The 14492-nt window shown below is 42.5% G+C and overlaps 1 protein-coding gene across 27 annotated transcripts in view; it reads right to left on the bottom strand.

Moving 5' to 3' along the window:
* The window catches only part of CELF2 (CUGBP, Elav-like family member 2), a 554598-nt gene continuing 540934 nt past the window's right edge, over positions 829-14492 (bottom strand). For 15 of the 27 annotated variants that reach the window (XM_018056980.1, XM_018056979.1, XM_018056997.1 and 12 more), the window contains 2 exons: positions 11515-11658; positions 829-8479 (listed from right to left, as the gene is read on the bottom strand). In XM_018056980.1, the coding sequence (XP_017912469.1) occupies positions 8352-8479; positions 11515-11658 (272 nt within the window). In that variant the 3' untranslated portion in view covers positions 829-8351. The remainder of the gene's footprint in view (positions 8480-11514; positions 11659-14492) is intronic. The other 12 variants (XM_018056981.1, XM_018056983.1, XM_018056987.1 and 9 more) reach the window with 2 other exon arrangements.

The following is a 14492-nucleotide window of genomic DNA, read 5'->3' as shown; positions in this document are numbered from 1 at the left end:
TCATTACCGGGATGAATAAGGTTTGTTTTATAAAGGGTTAGCATGCCTGTGCCATTCTGCAGGTAGAAGTTTAGGACTTTTTCTTCGAATCAAACCCTAAGCAAGAAAAACAAATCTAACACAAAACCTCAAAGCAAAAAAGAAAATCCAACAGAAGATGCCATTCTGTTCAGACTTATGGCCCATAGGAAAAATATCAAAAATATTCCTTCAAAGGGCTGAGCAGCAGGCCTCCCATTTAAGCTTTGCAACTGTTATAGGATGTCTCTCTCACATGTCACTTTGAAATTTTACCCTTCTCATCCTGAGTGATCAAACCCCTTCTCTTGCTTTCTTTCATTTTGCAGTCCTGAACAGACCCGCCATTGCTCTCCAGCAGGGTATGGTTTTAGTGTCATCTCATTTTGGAAAAGCATTGATGCCAACCAGCAGTATTCTTGGATCTGCCTTTCTTTTTCGTCCCCTTTCTTCTGAGCCTAAAGAGATCACATTCAGAAAGGCAGTGGGGTTTTCTAGGTCAGGGCAGATTCTGGATGCTTTCCAGGGGTCTCTTGGTGGTGAAGGCATTGCTTTCTTCTGCCTCCTCAGATTTGCCACGGCCACCAGTAAGGGAATGGTTTTCCAGATGTTTCTCGCTAAAATGCACTTGGAAGAACTCCCCCCATCCCACTCCATTTTGTTTCCAAAGTCAATGTATTAAGTCATAAAGCCAGTGATTATAATTTTAATGAAAAATATCCTGTATCACTCAAGACAGAAAAGAACAAAAATACCTCTTATAAACACTGCTTTGAAAAACAGTTAACATTAACTTTACACACAGCAGAATCCTTTCTTAAGCTTTATTTAAGAAATCGAGTACTATATAGTTCAATATATATAAGACACATCCAGTATTGTGTTCCTGATAGCAAGTGCATAGATTTTAAGATATCATTTTCACTCGATATAAACGTTTCATGGTCACATGAAGATAATATTCCCAGTGATTTTGCCCAAGCATGAGAGGAGAAAACAGAACACAGCAGAAATAGTGAACTACAACAAAGATGAAAAACAAAAACAGCGAAGTAGCAGAACAGTCGATTCCTGATAAGTGAATAAGCTGATTGTTTGGTCACAATGTTTTTATTCACTTATCAGGAACGATTCACAGTACATTAACGTTCACTGTGTTTCCTCGCCCGCCAGCTCAGAGTGCCCGCCCGAGACTGCTCAGGACCGCCGTGGGCTGTGCAGATGTGTGACGCTGTCAGCAAAGTCAACCTTGACAGGTCTCTCATTTCCCAGGGCGGTCTGTGCACGGCAGGCAAAGGCGCCTTGCTGACACTGCAGGGGCGTTTTACAGAATCAAGAGGGTAAGTGTGAATTTAAGCAGGGACCAGCTTTACATCGTACGTGCTTAAGGGAGCTAGCATTTTTGTCCCCTTCTTTGGAGAATTATTGTTTTCGTTGTTTTTCCAAAACAACAAAAAAATTGTCTGTCTTTCCCTTCTTTTACTTAGCATGAGTATTTTGCCTTGTGCCAAATGGTGGATGTAGATACTTGTATGACTTAAATGTTGAAAAAATAAACACTCGCATCTTGGAAAGAGTTGATCACCCTCTTTACACCCTTCTCCCCTCCCTCACACCCTCCACCCCCGCAAAAGTATTTACAAGAAAGAAAAGGAAATCACACCCTTAGCACTCTTTTCCCCACTAATGTAAGCAGTGGGTTTTCAGAGGCAAACTGATGAAGGCTCTGATGAGGTTTAAAGCAGAAGTATTGGCAGGAAGTCAGCTCCCATCTGTGCGGGTCTGGAGCTAGTGGAGGCTGCTTCGCTGAGGTGTTTGGCCTGTGTGGGAAACTGCCTCCGCCTCACCCAGCCCCTCTGTGCTGTGCCGCCAACTAGAAAAGACAGGCTGGGGCTCAGAGGGGCCGCTGAAACCGGAGGGCGAGGGGCCTGAGCACCTGCAGGGGGTCTCATTGGCTGCCGGGAGATGGCTGCCGGTGCCGGGTGGCCCGAGGCAGACAGAGCTTGTGCGTCTGAAGACTTGGAGGGAGAGACCAGACAGGGGGCAGACGGCAGTGGAATCTTGTAAGAGCACTTGGAGAGCAGTCAGATTCCTGAGCAGAAGAGAGGGGCAGAAAGGGAGGAGGGCCTGTGGCTTCAGCTTTCAGGGGTGCACAAGGAATGGTTTTCTCTCTAGTTTTCTACCTGGGGTTGGGCGATGGCGGGGGACAAGGCTTTCTACAAAGTATACACTTTCAGGAGGGAGGGTGTGGATGTATATGGCATTCTTGGTTTTCATGTGGAAATGGATGATGTATTGTGAAGACTTGAGCATGAGAAACTTTTCCTTTCCCCCTCCCACCCGACCGGACTGAGTAGAGCTTCCATTTGAGCCCTTGCAAGTATTTTCTCTTCCATTAGTTTTAATAATTAAAGCTGCTCCTGGATTCAGCTAGCTCTTTAAAATAATTTACTTTTCTACACGTATCTATTGATTGATGGCAACGCATGGATTTAAGTTTAACGCCTTTCATATCTATTCACCGGGTAAGTAAAGTTTATTTTCTTCCCTTAAGGAGCTCACTTTAAAAAAAATGTGACTGGTTTCTGAGAAGAGTTTGATGGTAATGATAGGCCTTTGGACTCATGGGTAGATAGAAGAAACCCCAGAGCTGCTGCCTCTCTGCTGCTGTTTCTTAAGATTATGAGCAAAGTGGCAGCCATTTTTACTGAGTGTTAAGAACTGCATACACACATCAAGAGAAGAAGAGAAGGGGCAGAGAGCAGAGGAGAAAAGAGAAAGTGCAATGTACCAGTGTGGTCGAAAGACTGGACAAGGTCTTGGCAAATCCGACTCTGCAGGCAGTTATGTAGGTGGACCACAGACGTAAGTCTTGGAAGCAGTGGTTAAAATAGGCTGTTGTACGTAAATCCGAGGTGGCTGGTGTGTAGTTCCCCTTCCCCAAATCAGATATTCACTTAGGTGGAATCGACTGTATCTTTTTACACAACATATAGAAAAAAACAGATACGTGAAAACAGTGAGGTGTGTAGATGTATCACCAACATACAATGACTACCAACAATACAACACTCAGAGAGAGAAACAAGTATTAGGAAAATGGTTTAATATTGGAGACAGAAGCAAAAAACTGCATCACACAATAACATACGTTACAAAAATAAGTTTGACTGTTTCAACTACACGGTTATGTTCACAATGAGGACAGAAGAATCAGAAAAAACTTTGATCTAAACAGCAAAAAAGCAAACCCCTAAAGTTTTAACTAATACATTTATCCACTTAAAGTGACTGAGTACTTCTAAATCTAATTACCTTATTGTGTAACTGCACAATACAGAATAAAAAGGGAAACTTACCGCTGTATTTTAAGACAAAATTCTAATGCTAGATATAAGCAAAGGGAAAAAAGAAATCAAGCCAAAGTTTTTAATTCTCAAAAGAAAAGCAACTTTCTTTCTATCAACCAGAAATCAAACTTGAAATCAGTCATTGTCAGGGGGCCCACTAGAGTAAGCCACAAAAATTTCCATTTTTTTTAATCTCCAGTATAAAAAGTTCCACTGGTACAAAATGCAGAAGTACAATCAGTTGTAGAAATAGGAAAGCCTGCGTTATTTTTTTTTTTTTTTTGGCTCAAATTCCATCAAACAACAAAATCCAAATGCATCAATAAAACAAACAATACTCAAATGGTCTTACAGTTTTCCACTAGGTTGCATTAACTTTGGCTTTTCTCAGACAATATTTAAAAACTATTTTGTAATTCTAAACAAAATGATATTATTAATCTACAAACAACAATTCTCACAGCACAAAAAAACACATACTTTTTTTTGTATGACATTATTCAAAAAGGTAATGAAACTACAGGTTTTTTTAAAATTTTATTTCTTCTTAATTAGCACTTAAGATAATTAAAAACAAACAGTAAAATGAATCCAGAGTAGCACAAGCCAAAGAACTATAACCCCTATGGTGAAAGAAAGATGAACTTGTTACGCCTTTGAGGACTGCCATTTAATCGCAATTCTCTAATTCAGTTTAAAAATGACTATTCTCTACACTTGATTTTAAAAAAAGCAGTTTCCCTGTGTGTTTTCTTCTGGCACAGGCCCTTCGCACCCTTGCAGCTTTTTCCTTTTGATATTAAAAGAGAAAGTGAAGAAAAGGACAACTTGTCTTTGGAGGAGGGTTATCTTTTTAGCAATGAAACATGCAAAAAAAAAAAAAAAAAAAGACCTTCCCCCCTAATGGTACTGTCTTGGTTGCCTGTAGAATAAACACTTAGCTCTAAATGCCCGCCCTGAGCCTCTTGTCAAGTGCACTCAGTTCCTCTGGGGGAGGTGGAGGAGGGGAGGGAAGGAGGAAGGCACTGGAGCACTTCTGGCTTCAGTGAAGTAGGGGGAAGATGGTTTAAGGTTTATGTATAATTGATGAGAGATTCTGAATGAAACAGTCCAGGAAATTCAGATGGTGTTGTCTTGTGTTCTTACATGTGTATCTGTGTTACCACCGTATCATATATACGAGAGAGACATGTGCGATAACCTTTATTATTCAGCTGCTTGCTGCGGGAAGTACAAAATAGCCCTCGAAGGATGAAGGAAGGCCCCAGCAGTAGTAAACACATGTGAGGATAATACAGGTCATTTCATTGTAAGTGCATGTGCTGTAAGAAGGAAACTTTTTTTTTTTTTTTTTGCATCATTAGAGGCTAGTCCTTTCTCTCCCAGGGCTATCACATCCACAGACACAATAAACCAAACAAGGTGGTCAGTGGGAAATGGAGGGAGAAAGTGGAGCCAGCAGTTTTTGAACTCCTTTACGAAACAAAGAAGCGTCCAAGAAAGGTAGGAGTTTGAGTGGGTTGCAGGGATGACTTGGGGTTTGTCAGGACAGCAAGAGACCTGTTCACATGAAGTCAAAGAAACGTGGCACTTAAGAGAATGGCAGCAGGGACTGGCGCTGAGCATTTGGTCAGTAACTGTGATGAACTGAGTTTGCCTTGAATGCTCAGTCCCCTTTAGATGCATTCAGTTCAGAAGGAACAAAAAGGCAGGGAAAGGATGGTCAGCGTCTAACTCCAGACACGTTGCTTATTCAGAGGTATCCACTGGGGTCGAACAATCCCCAGCACAATGGCTGATAAGAAACATTACCTTGGGAATAAGTAAGAAACGAAAGCAGAATCCCTCCAAAGACTACCCCATCATCACAGAGTGGTTTACCTGGACAGGTGCACGATGTTACTGTAAACTGGAACATACCGCTCACCTGACCTCAAAAGCAGACTGAATTTAAGGTTTATTTAGGTGCTTGACTCTATCTACCGTTCCTGTTTATCTCGTAAACTCTCTTCCTTTCTTTTGGATTAAAAGGATTAAAAAGTAGGAAAGACAGAAACAACTGAAAGATATATGCAGAAAAAGAAATCCAAATTAGAAACACCCCAAACAAACGGAAATGATGACAGTATAAAAAGTTATCAACATTCCAGATAGCTCTGGGTAGAAAGGGTTAAAAGTTCAAAACTTTCTCACCTTAGAGGTTTCCATATATCATGAAGAAAATACATTGTGAGGTTGCCGTCACAGCATTGATGTGCAGAGTGGTTAAAAAAGTGAGACATGGGCACTTATACAATGTCTTACAAAAAACATCATAGAGAAATAACAAACAATAACAATTTCAGGCAACAAGACCACAGGATAGCAAGTTAACAAACTTTTTAACCTTTTTTTTGTTTTTTGTTTTTTAAATATTAGGGATTTATACAAAACACATAATAAAATACCCATGTTATCAAATTACTTCTCACAAGAAACACACTGAAGCTCTAGGAAGGAAGTACCTTTGGAATTTGGCACTATATATTTTCACTTTTTTTCTTTAAAAGAAAAAAAAAATCACATTTTGCTGAACACAAACACATCTAAATAGTCCACAATTAAAAAAAAAATGACATCAATGCTTTACAAGCCAACACAAAACTTATTCTGGAATAGGTTTTTTTTTCCCCTCACATGAAATTTTTTTTTAAGCAAACAACTTTTTTTTTTGAAATTCTTTTTTGTTTTAAGTAAACCAATTCTAAACTTGTCTTATCAACAAAGAACATTAAGACCATAAGACTCATGATGAAACCACAACTTAATTCACAGAAGCACCAACGTAACACAGTTTACAGTAACCTTTCTCCTGTACATTGAAACAGTATAAAATATAGGTAATTTCATGTGCATTAAACCATGGATTGTCTAACTGTGAGTCAGTTCAGCAAAAGGTGACACAAATAGGTAGCATTTGCCCCAAAACAGGGTAAATATTTTTCTTATACTAATCTACAAAAAGTGGTTCTATATATATATCTTAATGAGAAAGTGAGCCACCTAAAATGGCCTTATCAAAAAACTTTACACTGCCTGAAAAATGTAAAAACTATTACAGACCTCTAGAGACTTAAAATCAGACAGTTTTTTTCTCAAACTGTTTTTGGAAGTAGTCTGTTAGAAACCAACATTCTGTGTCCCTGGACACATATTGCTATTGTTACCAGTGACCGGGAAGAATGCCAATCCCTGTATAATACTTTCAAGTCTGTTTTATGAAAAGAAAGAAAAAATAAGAAAGAAACATTTTTGCCACAGGTTTTTTTCTATAATTAATTTGTCTAATAATAAATTTCAGTCTTGCATGAATGCAGCAATGTTTTTCACATTGACTTCCCAGAATTCATAGCTAGATGAGGTCACATGCAAATTTCAAAGGTCAAACTAGATCAAAGGTCAGTAGGAGAACCAAATATGATGTGAGGTCAGAAAGACATCAGAAACAATGACGGGACGATGAAACTTTTTTGAGACGCCACAGGGACATGCTAGGCAAACGGTGAACTAACGGGCATGAAGATGTCTAGGGAGAAAACAGGGAGAGTAAAAAGTTACACAGAATCTACGCAGCAGCAACAAAATCACTCTTCAGGGTGCAGGAGAGAAACTAATGCAAATCTTAGGTCATTAGGGAGTCTACCAGCCATCCACGTAATTTGCATTTCTTACACTCTTTATCCACAACACAATGGAACCCAAGAGAATCCATCCGGAGAGGGAGAAGGGATGGATTCTGGGTGTTTTGGGGTGAGGGACTGGCAAGGGATGGGGAGAAGAGGGTCCAGTTTCAACGAATGTAACAGACGGGAAAGTCAGACGACCAAACTGTAAACTAGATAATGGAGGTTACGAACAAAATCATCAGACAGATACAAACACCGAGAGGATAAAGCATGAACTTCAGGCCCAGGGTTCAACGGTGAAAAAAAGCCCGTTCCTAGAATGATTCCTCTAGAGACTACTTCAGAAGAATCTAGCTAGCACAGAGAACTGCTCTTCAGGTACCCAATAAGTTAACAGTAGGCAATAAATAGCTTCCATTATTTCTGAGGCAGTAAAAATTTTGTACAAAAATAGAAATGCTTTTTTTACAAATAAAATTTACAGGCCTGTGGCTTTCTTTTTTATTTATGTATTTATGTATTATTTATTTATTATTAAATTTATCTTTCAAGAAACATCAAGTATTTTCACTCATTTTTAATTTTTAAACCCTGTAGCTTTAAGAAACAGATCTCTAAATCTTTTTTTACATTAATCCTTTCTAAAAACTAAAATAAAACAATAACAAAATAGACAACCAGTGTAATAATCTGACCAATAAATGTCATGTTTCTTTGAACCCTAAAATAAAATCCTACTTCTTAAAACAAACCAAATGTAGTGGAAAGACATTTTGTGTTGTTAATTTTAAGTGCTTCTCCTGGCTTTTCTCTGGCGCTATGCCACCACCTTACCCTCTATAAACAGCTGGCGCCCCCCTACGGGGTGGGCGTGGGCAGGAGGGGCGAATTCTCCAGGCAGTGCTCTGGGGCACAGGGGTCTCAGAGTTAGAATTGCACGTTAGCCTTTGTTTGCCTTGTAAATTCTCAAGATGTCATTTATTGTATATGTGTTTTTCTTAAAAAAAAAAAAAAGGCAAAAAAACCCCCAAAACAAAACAAAAAAGGTTAAAGGAGATTCAAATTGCAAAACGAAGGAGAATGCAGTGGCACAAGTGGAGGAGGATTTACTTGATAGAAACAAGGTAGCCGAGTTTAGTTATGGCGAACTGGGTGGGGGGCGGGAGGGGAAATGGAGGCCTTATTGTAAAAAGAACCGTCTCTCTTGGTAAAAGTTGGCAATGTGGTCCTCCTCTGCCTTTCCTGTTGAGCCCAGGCTGGCTCGTGGGACTTACCCTAAGAAAGCTAAAATAAGAGCAGGGAGCCTCTGGGGGGAGGATCAGTAAGGTTTGCTGTCGTTTTTGGAGCGCTTCAGCTGGACCTTCAAACGTTTCATGCCAATCTGAAAGCCATTCATAGCCTGGATAGCAGCTTGCGCAGACACGGGATTGTCGTAGCTAACAAAACCTGGAAGACACGAGGGGAAGAAGGGCGGGAATCAGGATGGAAAGGCAGGGGAGCAGTGCAGGGTGGCTGGAGAATGTTTCTGCAGGTGGGAGTGATGGGGCCCAACCTGGGGCTCGGGTCAGCTCTACTCAGTTTGCGGTCGTGGTTTATGGGCAGCCCTGGAAACATCCACTGTGAAGCAGTGGAGGTAACTGGCTGTCATGAGAACAAGCCCCCCTGCAGAAAGCCAAAACTCACACAGCATTGTTGTGAGTCAGTTTAGTCTGTTGACCAATTCCAGTCAAATCTGTTTGTGTCTAAGTCCCTTAGAATCCTCCTCCAAGAGTCTCCAGTATATCAGTGCATGCAGGGCCCTCAAAGGGCCCCGGGGGCTCCAGGCTCCAGCCAGGTGAGGTTTAGAGGTACGATAATTAAGGGAAGGCAGCTGATGTGCTGCCAAAGACCTGGACTGTTTTCATCCCAGTTCTCCCTGGATACAGGATGGGGTCAGCGAATTAACTCTAGAATAATTTGTACTTGATTTCTACCAACTGGAGCTATTACTGAGAGGAACCTAGGGGCCCAGGGGAAATGTTGGGCCATTCTCTCTATCTCAACTTACATTTTCAAAGCTCCACTGAATTCACTAGAATGGAAATTGCTACCTTGTATATCCCCAAGTGTTTCTTGGAGAATAAATAGTCTAAACAGCTCAGGGCTTAACAGCCATCCTAACACATACTTCCCACAGTTTTTCTCTGTACCAACACTCAGATGCCTCTGACAACCGTCCAAGCTCTGCCAAGACCTAGACACAGAATTCTGACCACATGGTTTGTATTAGCACTGGGGGTAGGGGTTATTCGCCAAGGCTTCTTCAGTTAATGCTAGTGCAGAAGTGTTGCCCCTACTTACTTTTGTTGTTGGAAGAAGTTATACTGATTGGATTTCAACTCCGACCATCCACTGTTCAGAAGGTTTTATACCAAGTTTCTCCATCTAAGGAGAACATTCCTTTACGAGTTAGAGGAAGAAAGGGACATAAATATACCTTTAGCGGAGTTCTTAGCTGGTAGTAAGAGGCATATAGTATAAGGCAGAATAGCTTCTCATAGGCTTGCTGTATGCAAAAAGATGGTTTAAGTTTTTATTAAATTTAAATTCCCAATAAATGTGATCTTGGATCCAAGACTTTGCTGATATTCTTCTTCTACATCTTAATCCAGAGGTAGCAAGATGATTATAAGAATGGAAATGTGTCAAGGGTGAGTGGATAATGAAACCTGGCCAAGAGCTTAGGATAAAGAAATAGGGTATGGCTTATGACTGGCAAACCTGGGACCCCAAGAAGTTATGCAGTCTCACTGAGACACCTACATATGGGATGCTACAGCTTTTTAATAAGAACCAAAACACAGTGCCTAATGCTAAGTATAATCATCTGCTACATTACTATGTGTTATTATACACACAGTGGTTAAGTAATTTATAGGCTGACTCTTCTCAAGACAGTAAATATTTTCTCAAAATCAAACTGCAAAGTACAACCCTTTCCAATCGCCAAATAAGCTCAGACACTGTTTAGCGATGAGGACTATAAACGTCTGGCTGGAAGCCTGGGGCAGGGAAGCTTCCGGTGGTGAGCTCTTACAAAACACGCGCGCACACCCTCTGTAACAGCTTACTTTCCATTTCATTCTCTCATGAACCATTACAAGGGCATTTATATACTTGTAATGGGTTCAGGCTAACAGCCTTTCCACTTGGATAGAAACAGTGACTTTAAATGGCTGACACACTGATTCCCCTAACAACAGAGGCTTCAGACCTTCCTGGTGACAGCAGAGAAATTAGAAGGATGTTATGATAATGGAATTTTAGAAGCCAAAGCACTCTCTTTAGACGGGTTGCCCCATTACCCATCAGCCAGATACCAAGTCTGCTTTGCCTCTTTGAGAACCCCCCCCCCCACCTGCTTTTCTTTATGCCATGCACTTCTTTTCATTTCCCGCTGGCCCCTATCTGTTCTACTTGATCTTGTTCTGTGCTGCTGTTAGTACCTATGGCCAATGTGAGTCATTAGATCAGAGGAGTGAATAAAGCAGCTGTTACACCTCAGACTGGGCCAGAGCTTGCCACGTGAGGCACATACACCCTAGACATTTGAGCCTCCAAACTACTGTGGGAAACACAGGAGTTCACAACATAAAATGAGAACTAGATTTAATGAATGCTCACCTCTTTTGTAAAACATTAGGGCGCGCAGGGAGCCTGCCTTCCTCTCTCTGGGAGCAAAAGTCACCCAGGGGAGGCAGAGTCCAGGCTGCCTGGAGGAGGAGGCTGTGACAGCTCAGGCCACCACGGATCAGGGCTGTCCAGGGTCCTGAGAAGACCTGTGTCTCTGGGGCACTCTGCCTGCCTAGGCCACCACTGCAGACCCCACCCCCGCCAGACCACAGCCTCTCAGGTCACCATGAGCTAAATCTGCCATGGTGCCTGTGCCTGTGGAGCTGGGGCTGTGGGGGCGGCGTGTGCACTTAGGTGTGTGCGCGTTTACGTACTATTAGATGCTGGACCATAAGCCCCCAGCACAGTGTGCTGCCCACACCACAGCCTCTGAGTCACAATGAGGGGATGGGGTTCATGCCAAGTGTCTGTACTGCCCCTCTATCAGGACAGCCTCGACCACACTACAGTCTAAACCGTATTTCCATCTGGTGAAGCTCATTGTGTAGACTGTGGGGCCCAGAGACCGATGTTGCTCTACAGTGAAGACATTAGTTCCCAGTAGTGAGGTCCCTGCACAGTACAATATAAAGCGTCACCTCCTCTGTGGGCATTCAGTTTCCCAGATCTTTCCTTTTTGTATAGCCCCTTTTCCTCTTGTGGTTGAGATGACTTTGCCTAGTCTGCTTAATGGATTTAGAGGGCCAGGAACCACCACACACACTGAAGGCCCTGTCCTGGCATCTAGAATACTGGCCATTGTACTTTGCCTCCCAGGACTCCTTACTGGGAGCGCCCTGTAATGTTCTAACTGGGTTTCTTTTGCATACCAAAGCACTTGCTCAGATTGGTCTGTTTGTCAATGAAGACTTTAGCAGAGATAACATTTCCAAAAGGCATGAACATCTGCAGGATGTCCTGGTCTCCAAACTCCTGTGGAAGGTGGTAAATAAAGAGGTTTGCACCCTCTGGACCTAAAGAGGAAAAAAAAAAAAATCAGAGTAAGGTATTCTTCACTTCTCAGTTTCCAAAGCTGCTTCTTAGGAATGTTTTAACAACAGATGGGCTAAAGCACGTGGCTTTCTCTCCTGTTGAATGAGAATGGAGACAGACAGATGTCCAGTGCTGGTATGTCTTTTAGGATAGGAGTCATGCTTCATATGTTTCTGATTTCCAAAGAGACACCGGTTAAGAATGGCGTCCTTTTCATCTATAATCTGTGGGTCACATTTGCTTACTGTGCGTGAGCACATATTTTCAGTCTTCCTGGGTGTGAAGGTAGCAGTCATGGGGTGGAGTGGAGGGCAGAATTCAGGTGTGGGTTTTTCCTGAGTGGCTGTATTTTGTAGCACATAGTATATACTGTCACTGGGAGAGAGTATCCTGTCTATTCTACGCAAATTGCAGCAATTTAGACATAATGGATATAGCAGTAATGCTGCTTGGATTTCTCAATCATTTACCTAATTATCCATCCAGTTTTGATCTGGCAAATCGCTTAACACACAGTCTAATAATCATCTTTATTAGAAGTGACTGGCAGTGAGTCAAGGCAGGGAAAAACAGGTAGCCAGACTTTCACAACTGTGATCAGAAGGATGTCCCTGGGAATTAGCCTTGCACACTGAATGTACAAGGTACAGAAGCTGCTCAGACACTAAGCTGAGCTTCACTCTTAACCATCACTTCCAGAAATACAAGGAGGAAGAACAGAACAGGGGAGAGCTTAGCTGTACCAGAGAGGAAAGCTCTCTGAACTTTATTTCCATTCCATTCTCCCATCTCTCTAATTCCCCGCATAAGAAGTATCTTCAGCTTAGAGAAAGCAAAAAGGAGGGACTCCCAGTGACCTGACGGCAGATAGTCACCTTCTAATATGTAACAGGTAAGCATGCTTTCCAGGTCAGAGGGTGTTTGGGGGCATTGCAGATCCCTCTGCAGAGGTTCTGGGGAGGCCCTGTGGCTGGATGCCTCTGGGATGTTCTGGGCACGGTGTCTGGGAAGAGGGGAGCTCATCCAGCTGGTGAAGTGGCCAAGCCATTGGTTCCTGGGACCTGAACTGACCTTCACGGGAGAAGAGCAAGGACTACCTGTGCCCCTGGGAAGCCCCAGGGGACAAGGTGCAGTGGGTCCCCAGGGGTTGTGTAGAGCATACCTATCTGAATGGGTTGAAGAAAAATAAAACTGGGGTAAAAAGAACTTTGTAAAAATATAAAGGATAAACATCTTTGCAAAGAAAACTCAAAACAAGTTTCTTTCCACACACACAATCATAGAAGAAAAAAGTATTGTAATGAATGGAACTTTTCACAAGGAGATCTTCTTGGAGCAAATTTCTGAAGCCACAGAGATGAAGCATTTCCTTTTATTTAAGTCTTAATGAGGCTACTTTAATTTTCTGTGTTGGTCACAATTTCCAAGGGCATAGCCAGTGCAAGAGATGCAGTTTGTATTTAAAGGGACACAATTACAGGGTTTAGGTCCCCAGATGTTTCCTGGTTAAAAAAAAAAAGCTAAAAGAAGTCAACACGTAACATAAATAGATGCAAAACCAGAACCCGGGAGATGGGTGTTCCCAGAGCCACCATGCAGCATGTGAAGCAGGAGGCCTGGTACGGCCCAAACGGGTCGTGCTTCCAAATAAAAAATCCAGATGCACAGTGAGAATTAATGGGACCCAATTTGAATTGCGAAGTCATCTCACCTCAAGCCCAGGGAGAAAATGCAGGTTTAATGCACTATGACAGATTACTGGCTGTGCACGGCAGTGCTGGCCTTCTCGGATGCCTTCTGAATGTGTCTGGGGCAGACAGGGAACCGAGGACATAGGAAGAAAGTAAATAAGCCCAAGGAGGCTCTGTCTTCCCCCTCATCACCAAGAAATATTTGGATTTTGCCAAAGTTGTTAACACAAAAATGAGAAAGAGGTGACTTGGTATGGAATCTCTCTTTAACATTCAGTGAAGGTGGCTACTGCTAGAGATGCCAAGGGCAAAGAAACAATTTTTCGAGGGTTCACCCTCTGTATCTTCCTTCAGTAAGAAACCTGCTGATCAACCACGCACTTGTTGGACTTCCACTACACCTGACTGACTTGCCAAAGCTCGTCAGATTGTGTTATTCATTGGTCCAGATGGCTGGCACCCAAGTTCTTCTCACAGGGCCCCAGGGCCCCTGATGCAGCAGGAAGCACTGGGGGTGCCAGCGTCTTGTGGGGATCTGGGGGCTCTACCTACGCGCGCGTGTGCGTGTGTGTGTGTGTGTGTGTGTGTGTGTGATGTGCCTCCTGCAAACTCAGGGAGACCGGAAGGTGTGAAAGAGGTCAGAGGCTATTTAGGAATGGCAGGAAAGGTGATCAGGTTGCCTGAATTCAGATCTGTAGGGATGCCTAATGCTTCAAAGTCTTAGCTGGGAGAAATACTAAAACCATTTCTTTACAAGGCCAGACTGGTTCACTTTCCTATGGGAAAATATATACCAGGGTACATGACTAAATACATCAGGTTGACCACGCTCTCTAGATTAAAGAACTAAGGAATAGGAAATCTAAAACTGTTTAGCAGTGGAATTCACTGTGGCATTTTTCTTTCCTTCTCAGTATTACTTGCCTTTTAAAATATGTTTTAGTTAAGCTAATGTCGTGCTGTGCTTTGTCGCTCAGTTGTGTCTGACTCTGTGACCCCGTGGGCTGCAGCTCACCAGGCCCCTTTGTCCATTGGGAGTCTGAAGGCAAGAATACTGGAGTTTGTAGCCATGCCCTCCTCCTCAGGATCTTCCCAACCCAGGAATTGAATCCAGGTCTCCCTCA

Source organism: Capra hircus, chromosome 13, assembly GCF_001704415.2.
Source record: "Capra hircus breed San Clemente chromosome 13, ASM170441v1, whole genome shotgun sequence".
Lineage (NCBI taxonomy): Eukaryota > Metazoa > Chordata > Mammalia > Artiodactyla > Bovidae > Capra > Capra hircus.
Note: the sequence above shows the minus strand (reverse complement) of the source record. Positions and strands in the feature narration are given on the sequence as shown.